The sequence below is a fragment of the Petromyzon marinus genome, chromosome 9 (assembly GCF_048934315.1).
Source record: "Petromyzon marinus isolate PM22_M1 ecotype Great Lakes invasive population chromosome 9, UKy_Petmar_22M1.pri1.0, whole genome shotgun sequence".
Taxonomy (NCBI): domain Eukaryota; kingdom Metazoa; phylum Chordata; class Hyperoartia; order Petromyzontiformes; family Petromyzontidae; genus Petromyzon; species Petromyzon marinus.
This window is the reverse complement of record NC_133675.1, coordinates 3,533,420-3,550,554: the sequence shown is the minus strand read 5'-3', so window position 1 is coordinate 3,550,554 and position 17,135 is coordinate 3,533,420. Positions and strand designations below refer to the sequence as shown.

General features: G+C 53.3%; 1 protein-coding gene across 3 annotated transcripts; it reads left to right on the top strand.

Annotated features, from left to right (window-relative positions):
* Positions 1–1,378: 1,378 nt before the first annotated feature.
* Positions 1,379–16,255, top strand: HPSE (heparanase). Of its 3 annotated transcripts, none has more exons than XM_032950833.2 (13): positions 1,379–1,617; positions 2,354–2,575; positions 3,383–3,528; positions 6,400–6,546; positions 7,259–7,435; positions 7,833–8,007; positions 8,261–8,308; positions 8,567–8,660; positions 9,437–9,543; positions 9,956–10,070; positions 11,420–11,526; positions 12,360–12,509; positions 12,816–16,255. In XM_032950833.2, the coding sequence occupies exons 2-13, from the start codon at positions 2,358–2,360 to the stop codon at positions 13,000–13,002; spliced, it is 1,671 nt and encodes a 556-aa protein (XP_032806724.2). In that variant the 5' UTR covers positions 1,379–1,617; positions 2,354–2,357; the 3' UTR covers positions 13,003–16,255. The 3 variants fall into 3 exon arrangements, with proteins under 3 accessions (XP_032806724.2, XP_032806726.2, XP_032806725.2); XM_032950835.2 differs by lacking the exon at positions 1,379–1,617 and adding an exon at positions 1,635–1,863; XM_032950834.2 differs by lacking the exon at positions 1,379–1,617 and adding an exon at positions 1,870–2,013.
* The last annotated feature ends 880 nt before the right edge of the window (positions 16,256–17,135 follow it).

Below are 17,135 nucleotides of genomic sequence, written 5' to 3'. Positions count from 1 at the left end.
AGTGTGTCAATACAGGTGTGTGTTGGCTCTGTGTGGGGAGCGGTGGTGCAGCGGTTAGCGCTCTGCGCCACGAACCTGGCTCACCCAGAGTTCGATTCCCGCTCACGGCCAACACCGGTGACGATTGTCTGAACCCGGTCCTGGGCCTCCCCGCCTAGATCGACTCAGCCTCAAATGAGTACCTGGTGCTGTGTGTACAAAGAATTGCCACGAAGGAGACACAGGCGGCCGGGCGTGGTGTTGGCAAGGCCACCCACCCCCCTCGTGTGCCGTGCCGGCCTTCATAGGTGCTCGCTAACAGCACTTGCCCGTACAGTCTGTTGCAGGCTATACGGGGGATCTTTGTCTTTGTTGTTGCGTTTGTGGGAGTGGTGGCGCAGTAGTTAGCGCACCGCGCCACGAGCCAAGCTCTGTGGTGAGCATTTGAACCGGTTCTGGGCTTCCCCTAGGTCAGCTCAGCCTTAAATGGGCACCTGGCGAAGTGCGTGTATACAACAAGAGCACTGGGGGAGACAAAGGCGGCCGGGCGTGGTGTTCGCCGTCCGATCTTAATGGATAGAGAACTCGCTAACAGCACTTGCCCCTACAGGCTGCGTTAGGCTACACGGGGGTGGATCTTTGTGATTGAATGCAGCTGTGTGGGTTTTTCTTGTTTTCGGGTCTTACCGACTCAAACACGATTCCGCATTTTTTCCCAAAGACCTCACGGCTCAAAACTTGCCACAAACCTACCCCCCCCCGGCTTACTCAAACAGTAAAGCGAAACCATATGGTGGTGGTGGTGACGGTGATGCACCAGCCAGTCGTCTCAGTCAGTCAACCCATGGCACCTGGGTCTGTCCCGTGACCTCCTGCCAGCGGGCGTTCCGACATTGAACGTGGCCTTAAAGTGCACCTAGCCTGGCACAAGCGCCGCGGTGTCATCACCGCAACTTAGTGACGAATGGCAGGTGTTGTTGTTGTGGTGGAATGCGAGGTGGCGCTGATGGTGATGCTGCTGCTGATGTTACGCACCCAAAATTTGTTTTCTTAGTGAATTTTTTTTTCTTTCCGGGTCGCTGGTACAGACGGGAAGCTGTTCAGGTTTGGCACTCGACTATAACAGCCACCACAGCCATAGCGTGAGAGAGAGAGGTACTATACTAGATGTTGTGTGCCGCATACGGAAGTATGCTATTCCGGTTTAAAGCTTTCGTGACTGCAGGGATTCATATTCTTGGTTCTTTCGGTAAAGTCACGTAGAAGGGAAACAATTAAATAATAAAAATATAAAACAATACAATTATCACGACGTTTCGACTGCGGTCACGACGTTCAGACTGCAGTCGTAAACGTCGTGAGAATTGTATTGTTTTATATATTAATTATTTTATTCTTTCCCTTCTACTTGACTTTACCGAAAGAACCAAGAATATGCTTTTCCGGTTTGCCAACGCCCACAGACTCGGCTGGAACCAAACCCGACCGGTCTTGGGCAATCATCAAACCAAGCCGAGACAGCCTCACCCACTGCTAAATCCCATGACCGACAGCCCACGTGGGAGCCGCTCGTGTGCCCTCTCATCGGCGCACTCGATCTTCATCCGCCCGCACACCGCTCCGCTGCTGCTGTCCGAGGTAGAGGCTCACTCCGGTGTTGCTCTCGGTAGCGAGGGCTGAGGCTGGTGCTGAGAGTCAAGGGAGAGGGGGTTTGCTTGGAGATTGCCCTTCTTTGACCGTGGGGAATTGGAGGCGAGTGAGAGACCTTGGCATCGGGGCCCCGACAATTGTTGTCACAGCTCGAGCTGGGCTCGAGGGGTCTGGGAGGAGGAAGGGGAGGAGGCGATCACCGAGATTGGTTTTGTTCTGCGCAAGGAGAGGGATGTGCGTGCGTCCTTATCATCGTAGTCGTCGTTCATTAACTCGTCGTCACCGCCATCGGAATCATCATCCTACTGACCAACCTCCATCACCATCGTCAATAACCATCACTGCCATCGTCAAGTAACAATTATCATCACGATTCTAATTACGGTACCTTGTTTGTCTTGGCGTGCGTCTCGCTCGGTGTGTCTTTGTGTGTGCCTCTCTCTGCACGTGCGTCTGCCTATGTTGTTTCCGTGTCTGTGTTTCATCATTCATTCTTACCTGATGACGGTCGCTTGAGTTGCAACCGAAACGTCGTATTCCATTACGATTTTATTTTCTGCGTGACTTTACCCAAAGAGCCAAAGAGCAATTCCAATTGATCATCACCGCAGTTATAACGGATAACCATCACTATCCACCACCATCATCAATTACCACCACCGGGCACAACCATCACCATCATCGCTGAAACCATTGCCTCTTCCCCACCCTCCCCCACCCCCAGAGTGATGGAGGGAGCTACGCTCCGCGTTCTCGTCTGTTTTGTGTGCGCCTTCACGGCGGCGGCGTGGCGAGACGGGGAGAGCCACGGGGAGAGTCGGAGCGCTCCCGTGAGAGTCGCTCTCAACGTGGACACGAGCGAGGCGCTGCACGCCCTCAGCCCCGAGTTCCTCTCATTCGCCATCGACGCCTCGGTGGTGGAGAACGGATGGATCGACTTCCTGAGGTGAGGGTGAACGAGTGATGGTCTCCACGCGTCAACCCGGCGAACGGCGTTTAGCCGCTCCCGTTGCAGGGGGGGGGGGGGCGTAGGTGGGTTCCGACACCCCGCCACGGATGGCGTCCCCCCCTGGTCGACACTGCGGCTGTGTGTGCGCTACTTGAGGAGGAGGCTCGTGAAGGAAGCTCGTGAAGGACGCTGCTGCTGCTGGGCAGTTGGAAGGCAGTCGCCCTCCAACAACAACAACAACAGAGGGCGGAGGAGCGACGCTCACAACAACGAGCGGAGCGCCGGGTGGCTAAAGCACAGTAGGGGGCACAGGTGGTGTGCATCAGTCAGTCATCTCAGTCAGTCGACCCGTGGCACAATTTCTCGACCCACACGCACAGACGCACCGGCATGTAAACAAGTTGCACGGACTGTACTGTGCGCACACGCATATGCCCATATATAGTATACACACACACAGACTTAATAGACTTTTGGGGCAAGCGCTGTTAGCGAGCACTTTTGAAGGCGGACACGGCACGTGAGATGGTGGGTGGCCAGCACCACGCCCGGCCGTCTTTGTCTCCCCAGTGGCAAAGTTTACACACCGCACCAGGTACCAATTTTAGGCTGGGTCGACCTAGGGGAGGCCAAGGACCGGTTTCAAATATTCGATGTTGGCCGTGAGCGCAGCACGGCACGGGTTGGGCCTCATCCCTCATTCAGCAGTGGATTGACGAATGGGCTGTACGTGGTGGTGGTGGTGACGGTGATGCATCTGCCAGTCATCTCAGACTGCACCTCGCCCTCCCTCTGCTCCACCAGACACGTTCGCCTCGTCACCCTGGCCAAGGCCCTGACCCCAGCGTTCCTGCGCTTTGGGGGCACGAGGCAGGACTTCCTGATCTTCCAGCCGGAATCTGGGAGCCCCTCGTGGGTTTCCGGCTTGACCCCCTCGTGGGAGAACAACGGTAATTATTGCCTTGCCCGAGTCTCAACGCTTCTGTTTCAGGAGGATCCTGCTACAGTGGGATGTTTGGTCAATTCTACATGCGAGAAAAAAACTTGATTCGAAGCTTTCGTGACTGCAGGAATTACTCTTTGGTTCTTTCGGTAAAGTCACGTAGAAAGAAAATAAATTAAATAATAGAGTACGACGTTTCGATTGCAACACAAGCAACCGTCATCAGGTAGAACTAAATTTGAGAGAGAGACAAAACACAGACACGGAGACACACAGACACACAAGCAGAGAGAGACAACACAGACACAGAGAGAGACACACAACATAGACACACAGAGACCCAATGCCTCTGTGTCGAGGCCTCTCTCTGTGTGTCTGTGTTGTCTCTTTCTCTGCTTGTGTGTCTGTCTGTGTGTCTCCGTGTCTGTGTTTTGTCTCTCTTTCAAATTTAGTTCTACCTGATGACGGTTGCATGTGTTGCAATCGAAACGTCGTACTCTATTATTGAATTAATTTTCTTTCTACATGCGAGCTTTTTGGCATTGTGCGTGCGGGAGGAAAGTGGAGTCCCCGGAGAAAACCCACCAGCAATTGAGGCGATAACACCGACATCTTCACCAGTCTATCGCTGTGCTCTCATCTTGCGGCCCCCTCGTTGCACACGCTAACGACACTCGTTATTCAACCGCGGTTAGCTTGGGCAGCGTCACTGCCGGGCGTGGTTTCTCCGTGGCTTGTGGCCATCATCATCATTGTCGTCCCGTAGAACAATTACAGCAGCAACGTTCAATCTACACTGTTCAATCTATACTGGCTTAAAGAGACACTTAAATGGCCCCACCTCTCTCTTAAAGGAACCATTTTCTCGCGCGGCATTCGAGCGATACTCAGCACGGCTCCGTGCCTCAGAGTCACAGTCGTTTATATCCGTGAAATATTCTGTGTGCATTACAAATTGATTTACAGTAATTATTGTGATTATTGCCAGGCAGTTTCCCATCAAACTACGAACTGGGTTTCCAACGAGATCGGGTGCATTAAAGGTGGATGATTTGGATTGCTGGAGGCGAGGAGACGACGTTGAGGATGAGAAGGAGAAACGCCAGAGTCTTGCATTGGGAAGTTTGGCCAAATCCTCTATTGAATGAAAAAAATAGTGTTTTTATTTACTTGACAAAGCCTCACCGAGCCTCAAGTTTCAGTTTCAAAAGCATGCCACTTTAGATCATTGGCCAACATACTTTGTATTAAAAATAAAGGCACCAACGCTTTATTCGATGGCAGTGGCTCCGTGGAGTGATCAGTGGCTGTCGCCAGCCACAGAAGGAGACAGAGAGCCTCTGAACGTAGCTCAGGGATAAGTTTCCTGGCTCTATTCCGGACCTCAATCCCGTCGTCCCGAGCTCCCACTTCTTCGTCGTTCAATGTCTCTCCGCGTTTCAGGAAAATGTTTTGAAAGGAGATCCTACTTTCAACAAATGGCCAATTCCTTTACCTAAGGACTATAACATTTATTAGCTATAAGGCGTTTGTGAATTTCGAGGCCTTTTTTTTGCAAAAGCCTGTTTTGGATGTTTGACCATTTTTTTTTTAATCCAATAATTTATTTCGGAATGTCTTTCTGAGTCTCACGGCTTCTATATCAGGAGGATCCTGCCCTGGGATGTTTGGCCAGTACCTTATTGAGCGTATTTGTTTCTGTAATTATTTGTTTGGTGTGGAAAGAAGCGGGAGATGCCGGAGAAAACCCCACACATACAGTGAGGTGACACCACTAAAACACGTCTGCACACAGCAGAGAATAAACACAGCAGATTAGCACCCCTTTGGGGAGATAAAAGCTTGGAATGACAATCGTGGAATGACACTACGGAAGAAGAGGTACACAGGGCAGAGGGAGACGTTCGCAAAGTCGGAGACATCACAGTGACTGTAAAAGAAAAGTGAGCGGGCTTGGGGCAGGACAGGTTGTCGCTCGCAGGGATGGCGGCGCGAGACTCGTCACGGAGACGAACACGTCCACAACGAGAGACCGGAGCGATGAAGTCTGCTTAAGCGCGCGGGAGCTCGGTACACTGTCACATCGCGCATCGCTGAGGGACGGCAGCGGCTTGGGGGAGGTCTCCATCCAAAAGTGGATATATATCGTGGCTGATGACGATGACGTTGATGACCGGCAACCCTGCTCGCTGCACCGCCTCACTGCCTCTGTGGCTGCAGATTGATTTCTGCACTGTGATCTGGGCACGTGGCTCATCGTGCCTGACTCATCTGACCACCTAATCGGTTGGCGCTTTGCGGCGTCAGGTGTCTGTGTCGGTGATGCACCGGCGCGCCAAGTCTGTCTGTCGCACTCCTGGCAGGCGGCTTGGGTGGGGGGGGGGGACGAGGGTTTGATGAGGACTCTACGGCAAGCCGTGGGCCGTCCCGTCACAGCCAAAGTCGCGAAAAGGGAGCACGCCTGGGCAAAGAGCAAAGAAAATGGGTTGTGTCTCTGTGGCCGACCATGAGCATGATGAGGCATGTACACGTGCGTCTGTGTGTGTGTGCCCAGGGAGCGATCGTTTTTCGGTGAGTGCGCTGCATTGCGACCCCGGTGACCTAAGTTCGATTCTCGCTCGTGGCCAACACCAGTGACGATTATCTGAACCGGTCCTGAGCATCGCCTAGGTCGACTCAGCCTCAAATGAGTACCTGGTGCAGTGGGTAACCATCGCCGCCGGGGAGACAAAGGTGGCTGGGCATGGTGTTGGCCACCCACCCCTTTGTGCGCCGTGCCGGCATTCCATAGGTGCTACTCGCTAACGGCACTTGCCCCAACAGTCTGTTAAGGCTACACGGAGGACCTTTGTCTCTCTGTATGCGTGGGTGTGTGCAGAGGTGCGGATGGAGCCCCGCGTCTCATGTCGCCCCCCGCTCTTCTCGGAGGCGAAGATCCGGAGGCAGAGGCAGAGGGCAGAGGGACTCCTGCCAGGGATGCTCCGAGATGAACGGAGAAAAACCTTGAAGAACATCACCATGACAGGTCCCAGCAGCATCACGCACCGCCACAACAATGAGCAGCATCACATACAGCACCATCTCATTCAGCGTCCAGCATTGGATTGATGAAGCTTGGCACATTGAGTTTTTCATCACATTGTAGAGCACATTAGCATCACACGGCAGCATCACACGGCTGCATCACCATCATCTTCATATATCCTAGAGCACTATCGCTCAGGTCCATCATAATCATCATCGTCATCATCTCAAGTGCCATTATCATCACCATTTCCATCACACATTACAGCCCCATCACACGGCTCAATTGACCATCACAAGGCCCAAGCAACGGTTGCACACCACCACCGCCACCATCGCACGGCAACATCACATGTCAAAAAAACATCACATCGGTCCTGATTAGGACTTAATACTGAACAGTGTCCTGGCCGTCGGTGAACTGGTGGAACTTGACCAATAGCCGTAGCCAGAGTGAGAGAGATTGAGGTATACTGGATGTGGTGTACTGGGTGTGAAAATAATTTTCCATTTACCAACCTCGACAGACCTGGCTGAAACTAAGCCCTGGTCCTGATCCTTTTCTCAATTTTCGTTCCTTCTCCTGCCCCTCGCGCCTGTCCTTCTTTTCGACTGTAATTCTCCTCTTGCTTTCTTAGTCCTAATTCTCCTCCTGATCCGGCTCCCGCTCTCGAACCTGATCTTTTCCCTACTCCGGGTTGCGGGCGTCACAGGTGCCTCGCTGGACGAGCTGCTGGGCTTCTCCTCGTGCTCGGGCCTGCGCCTCGTCTTCGGGCTGAACGCGCTGCTGCGCGGCCCGGCCGGCGCGTGGGACCACGGCAACGCGTGGCTCATCCTGCGCCACGTCCACGCGCGCGGCCAGGACCGCGTCTCCTGGGAGCTCGGCAACGGTGAGGGATGCGCCGCACCACGCCGCACCGTGCGGCCCGGCCGCTGTCGAGTTGCCGCAGGCAGTGCAACCGCACTGGGGCCCTGGGACCTCCGGTGGGAGGGGGCGGGGGGGATGGGGGAGGCGGTGACGCGGCCCGGCGGCGGCGCGTTCGACTCTTGTTGTGGGGAGGTTCGCGGTTGGAGTCGTGCCGTGCCTAAATCCGCCGCACGCAGCGGCTGCCGTCTCGCCTCGCCGAGCGGCAATGCCCGCGGGGGGGGGGGGGGGGGGGGGGGGGGAGGGGGCCTCAAGGGACGCTCGCGGTAAAGTACGGTGCGCACGTTGGACCCAGTGGGCCAGCGTTCGTCGACGGCGTCCGCACGATCGCCGCGCGCACGGCGTTTGCTTCCTGCGCTCAGAACCCAACAGCTACCCTCACGTGGCGGGGAGGCAGCTGAGCGGAGCGCAGCTCGGGGCGGACTTCCTGGCGCTGCGGACGCTGCTCAGGTCGGGCCACCCCGCGTTCCCCGGTGCGAAGCTCTACGGCCCCGACATCACCCGGCCGCGGCGCAGCGCCCTCACCCTGCTCACGGGGTAGGAGGGGGGCCCCGCGGGTGGCCGCATCCACATCCCTGGGCCTCTGCGGTAGGTCATGTCTATTGGTCACATGACCCTAGGTCACAATCCTCCAGTGACGTGACTCTGCCTCCTGAGTGATTGTAACACATGGCACTGGGTCAACAGTTTGTTTTTTTATCACACATCTGGGTTACGTTTCTGTGTCACGTGACCTTGGGTCACATCTCTTGGTGACCTCTCCCCTCTGTTTCCTCCCCTCCCGGTGCAGGTTTCTGGACTCGGCCAAGGATGCCATTGAGGCTGTTACGTGGCACCAGTAAGTGGATGAGCATGGGAGCTGCTCCCATTATCCTGCAACTCCTCCGTTTGTTCTGGTTCTTTCCTCTTAATCGCTACCATTTGATAGGGGGGGGGCGATTGTGCAAGGGGGCTATTGTGCACTGGCGTTACTTCATATCTTTGCTATCGAGTCGATCAACACAGTAGCGACACAGACTTTTCATTATAAGCGGTTTGCATGGCTACGTCCAATGCCATTTTTTGCCACTGTGACCTTTGACCTGTGCCCTCGCAGGTATTACATGAACGGACGCACAGCCACGCTCGACAACTTCATGGACCCCCAGATCCTGGACTCTTTAGCGGCAGAGATCAGCGCCGTGCAGGAGGTGAGACCCCCGTCCGCCTACTACCCCCTGCCCCGTATTCCAAACCCCATGCCATGTGCCCCCTATAGCACTCCTTTGTCTCATGCCCCTATCACATATTCCTCAACCCCCGGGCCGCGGACCGGTATCGGTCCGCGGCCTGTTAGGAACCGGGCCGCACAGCAGGAGGTGAGAGCGGTGAGTCCGTGCGTGGCCCGCCCCCATTATTTTATTATTCACCACTTCCGTCCGCGCCTCTTTCCCGCACTGCTCACTTGTCTCAGTCACAGGTTTGGTAAGCCCACAAGCTAACCCCGAGTAGCCGAAATGAGTAAAAAAACAGACGTCGCTGAAGAGCTTTGAAAAGGGGGAAAGACCCAATGATGAACCCCCCCCCTCCGGTCCACGACACCGGTCCCTGGTGCCAAAAAGGTTGGGGACCGCTGTCTTCAATCACTGTGCACTGCGCCTCTTGTCTGTCTGTGCCTACCTGTCTGTTCACCTGTATGTACTCATCTGTGCTAACGTGTGTGCGGTCACCTGTCTGTACTCACCTGTATATACTTACCTGTGCTCAACTGTCCATGCTCACCTGTCCGCACTCACCGGTCCTTGCTAACCTTTCACACTCAGCTGTCCGTGCTTAACTGTCAGTGTTCAACTGTTCGTGTTCACCTTCCTGTGCTCGCCTGCCCGTGCTCGCGTGTCCGTGCTCGCCTGTTCGCGCTCACCTGTCTGCGCTCACCTGTCTGTGCTCACCTGTCCACGCTCACCTGTCCGCGCTCACCTGCCCGTAGGTGGTTAACAAGGAGGCCCCGGGAAAGGCCATCTGGCTCGGCGAGACGAGCTCGGCATGGGGGGGCGGAGCGCCGGGGCTATCGGACACCTTCGTGGCTGGGTTCATGTGCGTGAACCCCGACCCTGACCTCAGGCGTGACCATCACCCCACGCCGGACTCTGACCTGAACAGTCATGGCCCTAACCTTGACTATCACCATAACCCGGGCTCTCACCCTGACCCTAATGCCGATGACCTCAATGCACTCAATTCTTGCATTCCAGGCCCAAAACGGCTTCACAGCCTCCACACCACCTCTTACCATTACTACCACCAGAATCACCACCACTTCCACCATCATCACCACCACCACCACCTTGAAAATTCACCACCGCCATCATCACCTACTCACCACTACCACCTTGAAAATCTGACATTGACTTTGAGGCGTTTAAGTCAAGTGACAATGAGTGCCATTGTAACCCCCGATCCCTCCACACGCTGCCCCCCCCCCCACCCCCTCCTGAACCCCCCGCAGGTGGCTGGACAAGCTGGGTATGGCGGCACGCATGGGAGTGGACGTGGTCGTGCGTCAGGCGTTCTTCGGACACGGATCCTATAATCTCGTGGACGACCACCTAAACCCTCTGCCGGTTAGAGAGCGGGGAAAGGGTGGGGATGGGGGGGGGGGGACTTAGGGGTGGGGGGTGGGGGGATGTGCGGGAATGGAGACTGGGGATTACACCTTTGCAAGGCGAAGTGAGTGTTCGCAGATCAGCTTCGTCCTTGTTTGGGTTCATCAGTTGGCAGTGCCAAGATAACATCAAAGGCTGGTGATCGTTTAACCGGTCCTGGACCTACGCTTCAGCAACCCGCACTGACCAGTGTGAAGTATGGTCAAACATTCGACATGACGTGGAGGAAGCCGCCATCCTGCAGTGGACTGAAACACAGCAACAACTCTAAGTCGTAAAATGATCGCTAAATTATCGCAGCAGAGGAAGAGTAATGTTGGTGGCGTAGATGGGAGAAGTGGAGTGTTGCAAACAGTGACAAAGGTGCCCCCCCTCACCCCGGTATGGCTCGATAGACCGTTAGGCAGTGGGGGCTCGTGACATCCCCACTAGGTGGGGCTGCTGTGAGTGACCTCTGAACTGACGGTGTTCTAATTAAGAAGAACCTCGTCGTGTTATTGGCCTCCTCGTGAAAGTGATATAACTGTGTTTTCTACCAACGGTGAGGCATTTATAAACAACACGAAGCAAAACAACACAGCGCTCAAATGCTGTCCCCATGACCCTCAAGTCCACGTTACACAACCCATTTGACACTGCTAAAAGCCTAAAGAACAATTAAAGATCAGCTGACACGATTCAACAAATTAGCCAAGGCAACCAAGACACCGCACACTGTACAACAGCAGTCACGTGTCGTCGTGAGCTGCTACATCCTCACAGTGCAACCTCGCGCCGTGACATCGTCTCTCATCACAGCCACGGCCGCCGTTCTCACCACCCTGAATTGGGTCTCAAGCGGCGTGGCTGCAGTGTGAGAAGCTCGTCGCGATGAAAGGGAATTGTCTCGCTCGGACGCCTTCATAGCCGCCCCGAGACCTCCCCGAGGCAAAAAATCAAGAAGACTGCGGTGTTGCAGCGGTTTCTCATATGAACAACTTAAAATGTTATCTTCACTAGGCGATTCACGTTGAAATAAGAATTATATATTTTTTTAAAACGTAAACACAAAACAATTTACGGAAAAATAATTTCTCATCTCCGGCTGCCTGGTGGAGCGGCGCCCCAACGCCCCGAGCGAACGAACCGCGGCTGCCGTTCGGGCGAGAACCAGTTGAGGCCTCACGAGGGGGGCGATGTGGCCCACACTGCCGCCGGCCGTCTTCGTCTCCACAGTGCTGATGTTTACACACCTCACCAGGTGCTCTATTGAGGACCCAGGGGAGGCCCAGGTCGTACACACGTTGACCGCGTCCTCCGCCCCACAGGACTACTGGCTCTCCCTTCTGCACAAGCGACTCGTGGGGGCGCACGTGCTGCGCGTGGAGGCCGACGGGGGCGCGCCTTCGGTGCGCGTTTACGGGCACTGCTCCAGGTGAGGGGAGGGGCACACCACCCCTGTTTTACATCCCTCCCCTCCACCACCACCCCTCCCCTCCACCACCCCTCCCCTCCACCACCACCCCTCCCCTCCGCCCCCCACCCCTCTCCTCCACCCCTCCCCTCTACCCCTGCCCTCCACGACACCCCTCTTCCTCTTCTACCCCTCCCCTCCACCCACACCCCTCCCCTCCACCACCCCACCCCTCCAACACCCCTCCCCTCCAGTTATACCCCTCCCCTCCACCATTTCCCTCTACAACCACCACTCACCTCCACCCCCACCCCTCCTGTTCACCACCACCCTTCCCCTCCACCCACACCACCCATCCCCTCCACTACTCCCCTCCACCTCTACCCCACCTCTTCATCACCCCCTCCACAATATTATAATGATCCTCCTTCATGGCATATAAATAGAGAGGCCAGTAGAGAGAGTGGACAATAAGAGTTGTGGAGACTGCACTGGTTTACACGATGAGCATGAATCGTTAAAACATTTCCTGACGAATAGTTGTTTTTTTTTTTAATTGGCGTGTGAACAGTTACACTTTTAACAGCAGATCTTGCGATCAAATTCGTAAAACACTTTGTGCACTGATGATGGTGACGGTGGTGGTGGTGGTGGTGATGCCTTTCACACAGGACAGCCTCATCGATTCTGAAAACTTTCCGTTGGCCCCTGCATTGGGATCGTTGACGATCTCCACGAATGCAGGTTTAAAAAAATAGTGGCGGCAAGTGGTCAAGTTGATGGTGACATCGCCGATGATGACGGTGGACTCTAAACCCAACCCCCCACCCTCCCCCCCCCCCCCCCCCCCCCAGTACGTCCTTCCCCGCGGGCTCCGTGACGCTGTTCGCGCTGAACCTGGGGTCGAACCCGGCGTCTCTCTGCCTGCCGGTCCCGCTCAGCGAGGGCCCCGCCCAGGGCTTCCTGCTGCTCCCCGCAGACCCCGGCGCGGGCCTGCGCTCAAGGTAGGTGCACACGATCCGATTAACTGCGCTCGCGATCCTATTAACCGCAAGCATGATCATTTTAACCAACATCAGGATCCTATTGCTCGTTCCCACAAACCAATTCATTGCACTCGTGATCCTATTAACGATAACGATGGGTAAAACCACGTAGCAACATCGCCTTACTCCCCCCCACTATGAAGCGTTGAGCCTTCTCGATAACCTCGTGCTATGCGAGTGCCGCGAATTTTACGAAAGCACCAAGCTGCTGCGAAACCATCGCTGTCATCCCCGCACATCCCGATCCCGCCCGCCGCCCCACAGGACCGTGATGCTGAACGGGACCCCCCTGTGGACGCAGGCTCACGGCTCGGTCCCCGAGACCCCGGGGGTCCCCCTCCCGCCAGGGTCCCCCCTCGCGCTGCCTGCCCGAGCCCTGGCGTTCTTCGTGCTGCCGGACGCGGGGGCCCCAGCGTGCCTCCAGCGCGGGCGGAACGCGCAGGGGCCGTGACGGTCACGCGGGATCGGCGACGATAACCGCAATGATAATAATTGTGAATTATAATTCTGATGGTATGATCATAACAATTATTCATGGTAAGGTAATTATTATTATTATTGGTCAAATAGTGGAACAGAGGTGTATAGGGTCATCGTCTCAATATCAGCAGGGTCCCGCTACATTGGGATGTTTTGGCCAATTCCAATAATGAGCATGTGGGAAGTTCTGTTCATTTTTTTTCAGTTTCATTTATTTTGGTATAGCCCTGTGAGCCATTCGGCTCTTGAATCGGGTGCAACCACAACAAACAAAAAAAACAAAAACACGAACAAGAAAAACATCTTAAAGTGACCATACTCTCTGGTTCTATTCGGTAAAGTCACGTAGGTAAAAAATAAAACAACAAAAATCACGACGTTTCGGCTACAACACAAGCGGCCTTCATCAGGTGAAGGGATCAGGCTGTCTCGAGGACAGCGCTGGAGTGAAACACAGCCACGCTTAGACCGTGGACCTTTAAGCTGTGTGCGAGGAAACAAGGTGCCTTGACAAAGGAATTAGCATAAAAAATAGCATTTGATTGGCCGACTTAGCATAGATTCTAAATCTAGAATCTTAAAGTGACTATGTGAGTAACTGAAGTGCCTGGAGAAAAACCAACCGTGCACATACAAGGGGCAGCATTTATTATTTAAAGCACCGCACAGATAGATTCAGTAATCCCTGATTTTATTGCCATATCCTGATCAACGTCGTAGCCCAAGCCTATGACACATTGTATTTTCAGGCAGTCTCCCATCTAGGTACTATCTAGGCTGAAACCTGCTTAGCTTCCGAGATTCAATGAAATCGGGAGAACGCAGAGCCATTTGGCCACTGGAATGTGCATATCGCGTTACGGTACCGCGATTGCCATCGTCACGGCACGGACGCCCGCGGTAATGGGAAGGGTTTGTGCTGAAAGAAAGCACGCTTGCTTGATCCACATTTTCGTTTTAAGGGCTACCATGTTTCTTAGCGACGGATTGATTCAATTTCCTTTTTTATTCCTTAAATAAAACACTCGTCTAAATGTGAAATTTTTTGAATCAAGCAAATTATGTGGATTTCCAGAGAAATCTGGAAGAAATTCCGTGGGAAGCCTTGAGAAATTTGGAGGAAAGTCTGAGAAATTTGGAGAAACCCCAAATTTCACCAGTCAGCTTCCCCGTGCCTTCCGCACATCTTCCAGAAGGAGACTCCAGGGGAGAAGAGAGCGACGTGAACCGTGAGCTACGAGTGGTTCGAGAGGCCATACTTCGAGATCGTTGAGGTGGAGATTAAAGCCGTAGGACATCGATGACCACGATGATGACGATGTTGGCCCAAGTGTCCTGCACGACAAAGGAAACCTAAGGACACAATGCCGCTTTGTAAAAGTCACCCACTGCCCTCTGTGGGTGACTTAATTTCCCGTCGCCGATTATATACGTTTCTTTTTAGGCCTCGAGTTTTACTGACAAATCTGTTGCCAGAAACATCGTGTTATTGACACAGAATGTGTTCAGATTGTTTTGTTTGTTAATTGTGCTTGTGCAGCACTCAACGCAGCAACAGCGGCATCGGCAGCATCGCTAAATATTGTGTTATTCTGAACGTGATCCACGTGTTGGCGGATAACCCGCTTGTCCGACGGCTGAGCGATCCCTGTCGGAGTTTAATCTGGCCAGATGAGCACCAACCTTCCGCCAACACGTGCGTCGCACAACTCTTTCTGGTTATCCACCACATGGGGCTGTATGTATTAACTGTATGTTGAACTTCTTTCGAACCGTACGTAAACAACCATGCTAATCGGAGGCGCGGGGGAAGAACAACCAACTAAAAACAAAAGCAGTTCTAAAGAAATTCGTTTTCAATGTAGACGATTTAAGGAAAGGAAGAGCGTTTAACGAAAGGAAGAGCGTTCCAGACGGCCGCAGAGGCGCATCTGAGAGCGCGCGATGCGATGACCCCTCTCTGTCCAACGGTTATCCATAAGTCACTGCAAGGATGAACGGAGCTCGCGCGATGGTTTATGCTCCTTGACGAGATGTGTGGTAAGCACTGTGTAATGATGAGTGCCCCCTTTACGATTTACTATGAACATTAAGCACGATTTAAAGCTTTCGTGACTGCAAGGATTCATCTTCTTTGGTTCTTTCGGTAAAGTCACGTAGAATGAGAATAAATTAATAAAATAAAATAACACAATAAAATTCTCACGACGTTTCGGCCACAACACAAGTGGCATTCATCAGGTGAAAGGACGAGACTGTCTCGTCCTTTCACCTGATGAAGGCCGCTTGTGTTGTGGCCGAAAACGTGAGAATTTTGTGTTATTTTATTTTATTTATTCTTTTATTCTCAAAACATTAAGCACGGCAAGATTAAACGACATCGCGCCGTCATGCTGTGTAGTTTACGTGCAACATACAGTACCGAGCGACATTCATTTGCTGGACGAGCTTTCTCACGCTGCTACACTGCTCGGAGCGGGCAGCAGCCACGGAATGTAACTCAACCAAGGGGCAGCCCGCCGTGGAGTGTGGCAAATCAGCTCGTGTGTTCGCGCCAGGTGATGACATGGCAATATCGATGAGCACGGTTGGGCACGTACGATGCGAAAGAAGTTCAACATACATCCGTGAGAGATGGCAATGGCTTGTGGAGGCCTTCATCCAGCAGTGGATTTGACATGGCCGATGGTGATGATTAGCACAGTGTGATTTATCATCATCACGCCCCTTGCAAGGGAGACCTGGAAAATATATATGGTGACTGGGAATTTGGATGGTGCTTTATATACAGTACTAGCTTTACTACCCGGCTTCGCCCGGGACTTGGATTCAGCACACCCGGCCGCCTTTGTCTCCCCAGTGGCGATGTTCACACTCCACAGCAGTTACTCGTTTGAGGCTGAGTCGACCTAGGGGAGACCCAGGACCGGTTCAAATAATTGTCACCGGTGGAGGCCGTGAGCGGGAATCGAACTGGGGTCGCCGGGTTCGGCGCGCTAACCACTACACTACAATGCGTTACGCTTCCACGTGCGCGGGTCACGTGGCAGTTTTGACGTCACAGCTCACTTGCCGTGAAAAAAGATGCATTATTGAGCTCCCCCCCCCCCCCCCAAAAAAAAAGTGTATTTTTATAATTTTTGCATGGTGTACAGTCTGGAAAGTACCCACATGGCAAATTTCAAGTTTGTATGTCGAGAAGTACATTAAACATTTTGAACAGACACATTCACAACTTTGCCTTTTATACATATGGAGATATAACAGTACACACAATATATTCAATCAAGTTGCCCCCTGCTAAAAGAGCTATGAAGCGGCACTGAATCTTCGTCGATGGCCCAGTGCCAATGGCATAAATTCTACATTCCTACGGCAGGGTCAGTTTTTGCACAGGACAACTACTGTTGGCTTCCCTTAAGATGATGATCATACGGTCAGTTGCATCAACACAGTAGGGGGCGATGACGAATCACACAGATGGACGCTGATTCACAGATGGTTGGTGACGAGTCACATGCTGATGATGGCGATGATCGTCGATTGGTTCAACTCTCGGTTTGCCAACCGTGAGCCGAGGGCGCTGACTAAAGCGCCCAGCGGCGTGACGCCGGACGCACCGCAACGTCTGCTCCAAATGCGTGGGAAGGGATCTGTGCGGGGGGGGGGGGGTGAATGATGGAAACCACGCAAGGGAAATGCCAAGAAGGGACATTTTTTTTTCCTTCTGTAAAAATAACTTTTGATTTAAAGCTTTCGTGACTGCAGGGATTCATATTCTTGGTTCTTTCGGTAAAGTCACATAGGTAAAAAATAAAATAACAAAAATCACGACGTTTCGGCTACAACACAAGATTCTAGATTTAGAATCTATGCTAAGTCGGCCAATCAAATGCTAATTTTATGCTAATTCCTTTGTCAAGGCACCTTGTTTCCTCGCACACAGCTTAAAGGTCCACGGTCTAAGCGTGGCTGTGTTTCACTCCAATGCTGTCCTCATGACAGCACGGTCCCTTCACCTGATGAAGGCCACTTGTGTTGTGGCCGAAAGGTCGTGATTCTTGTTATTTTATTTTTTACATACGTGACTTTACCGAATAGAAC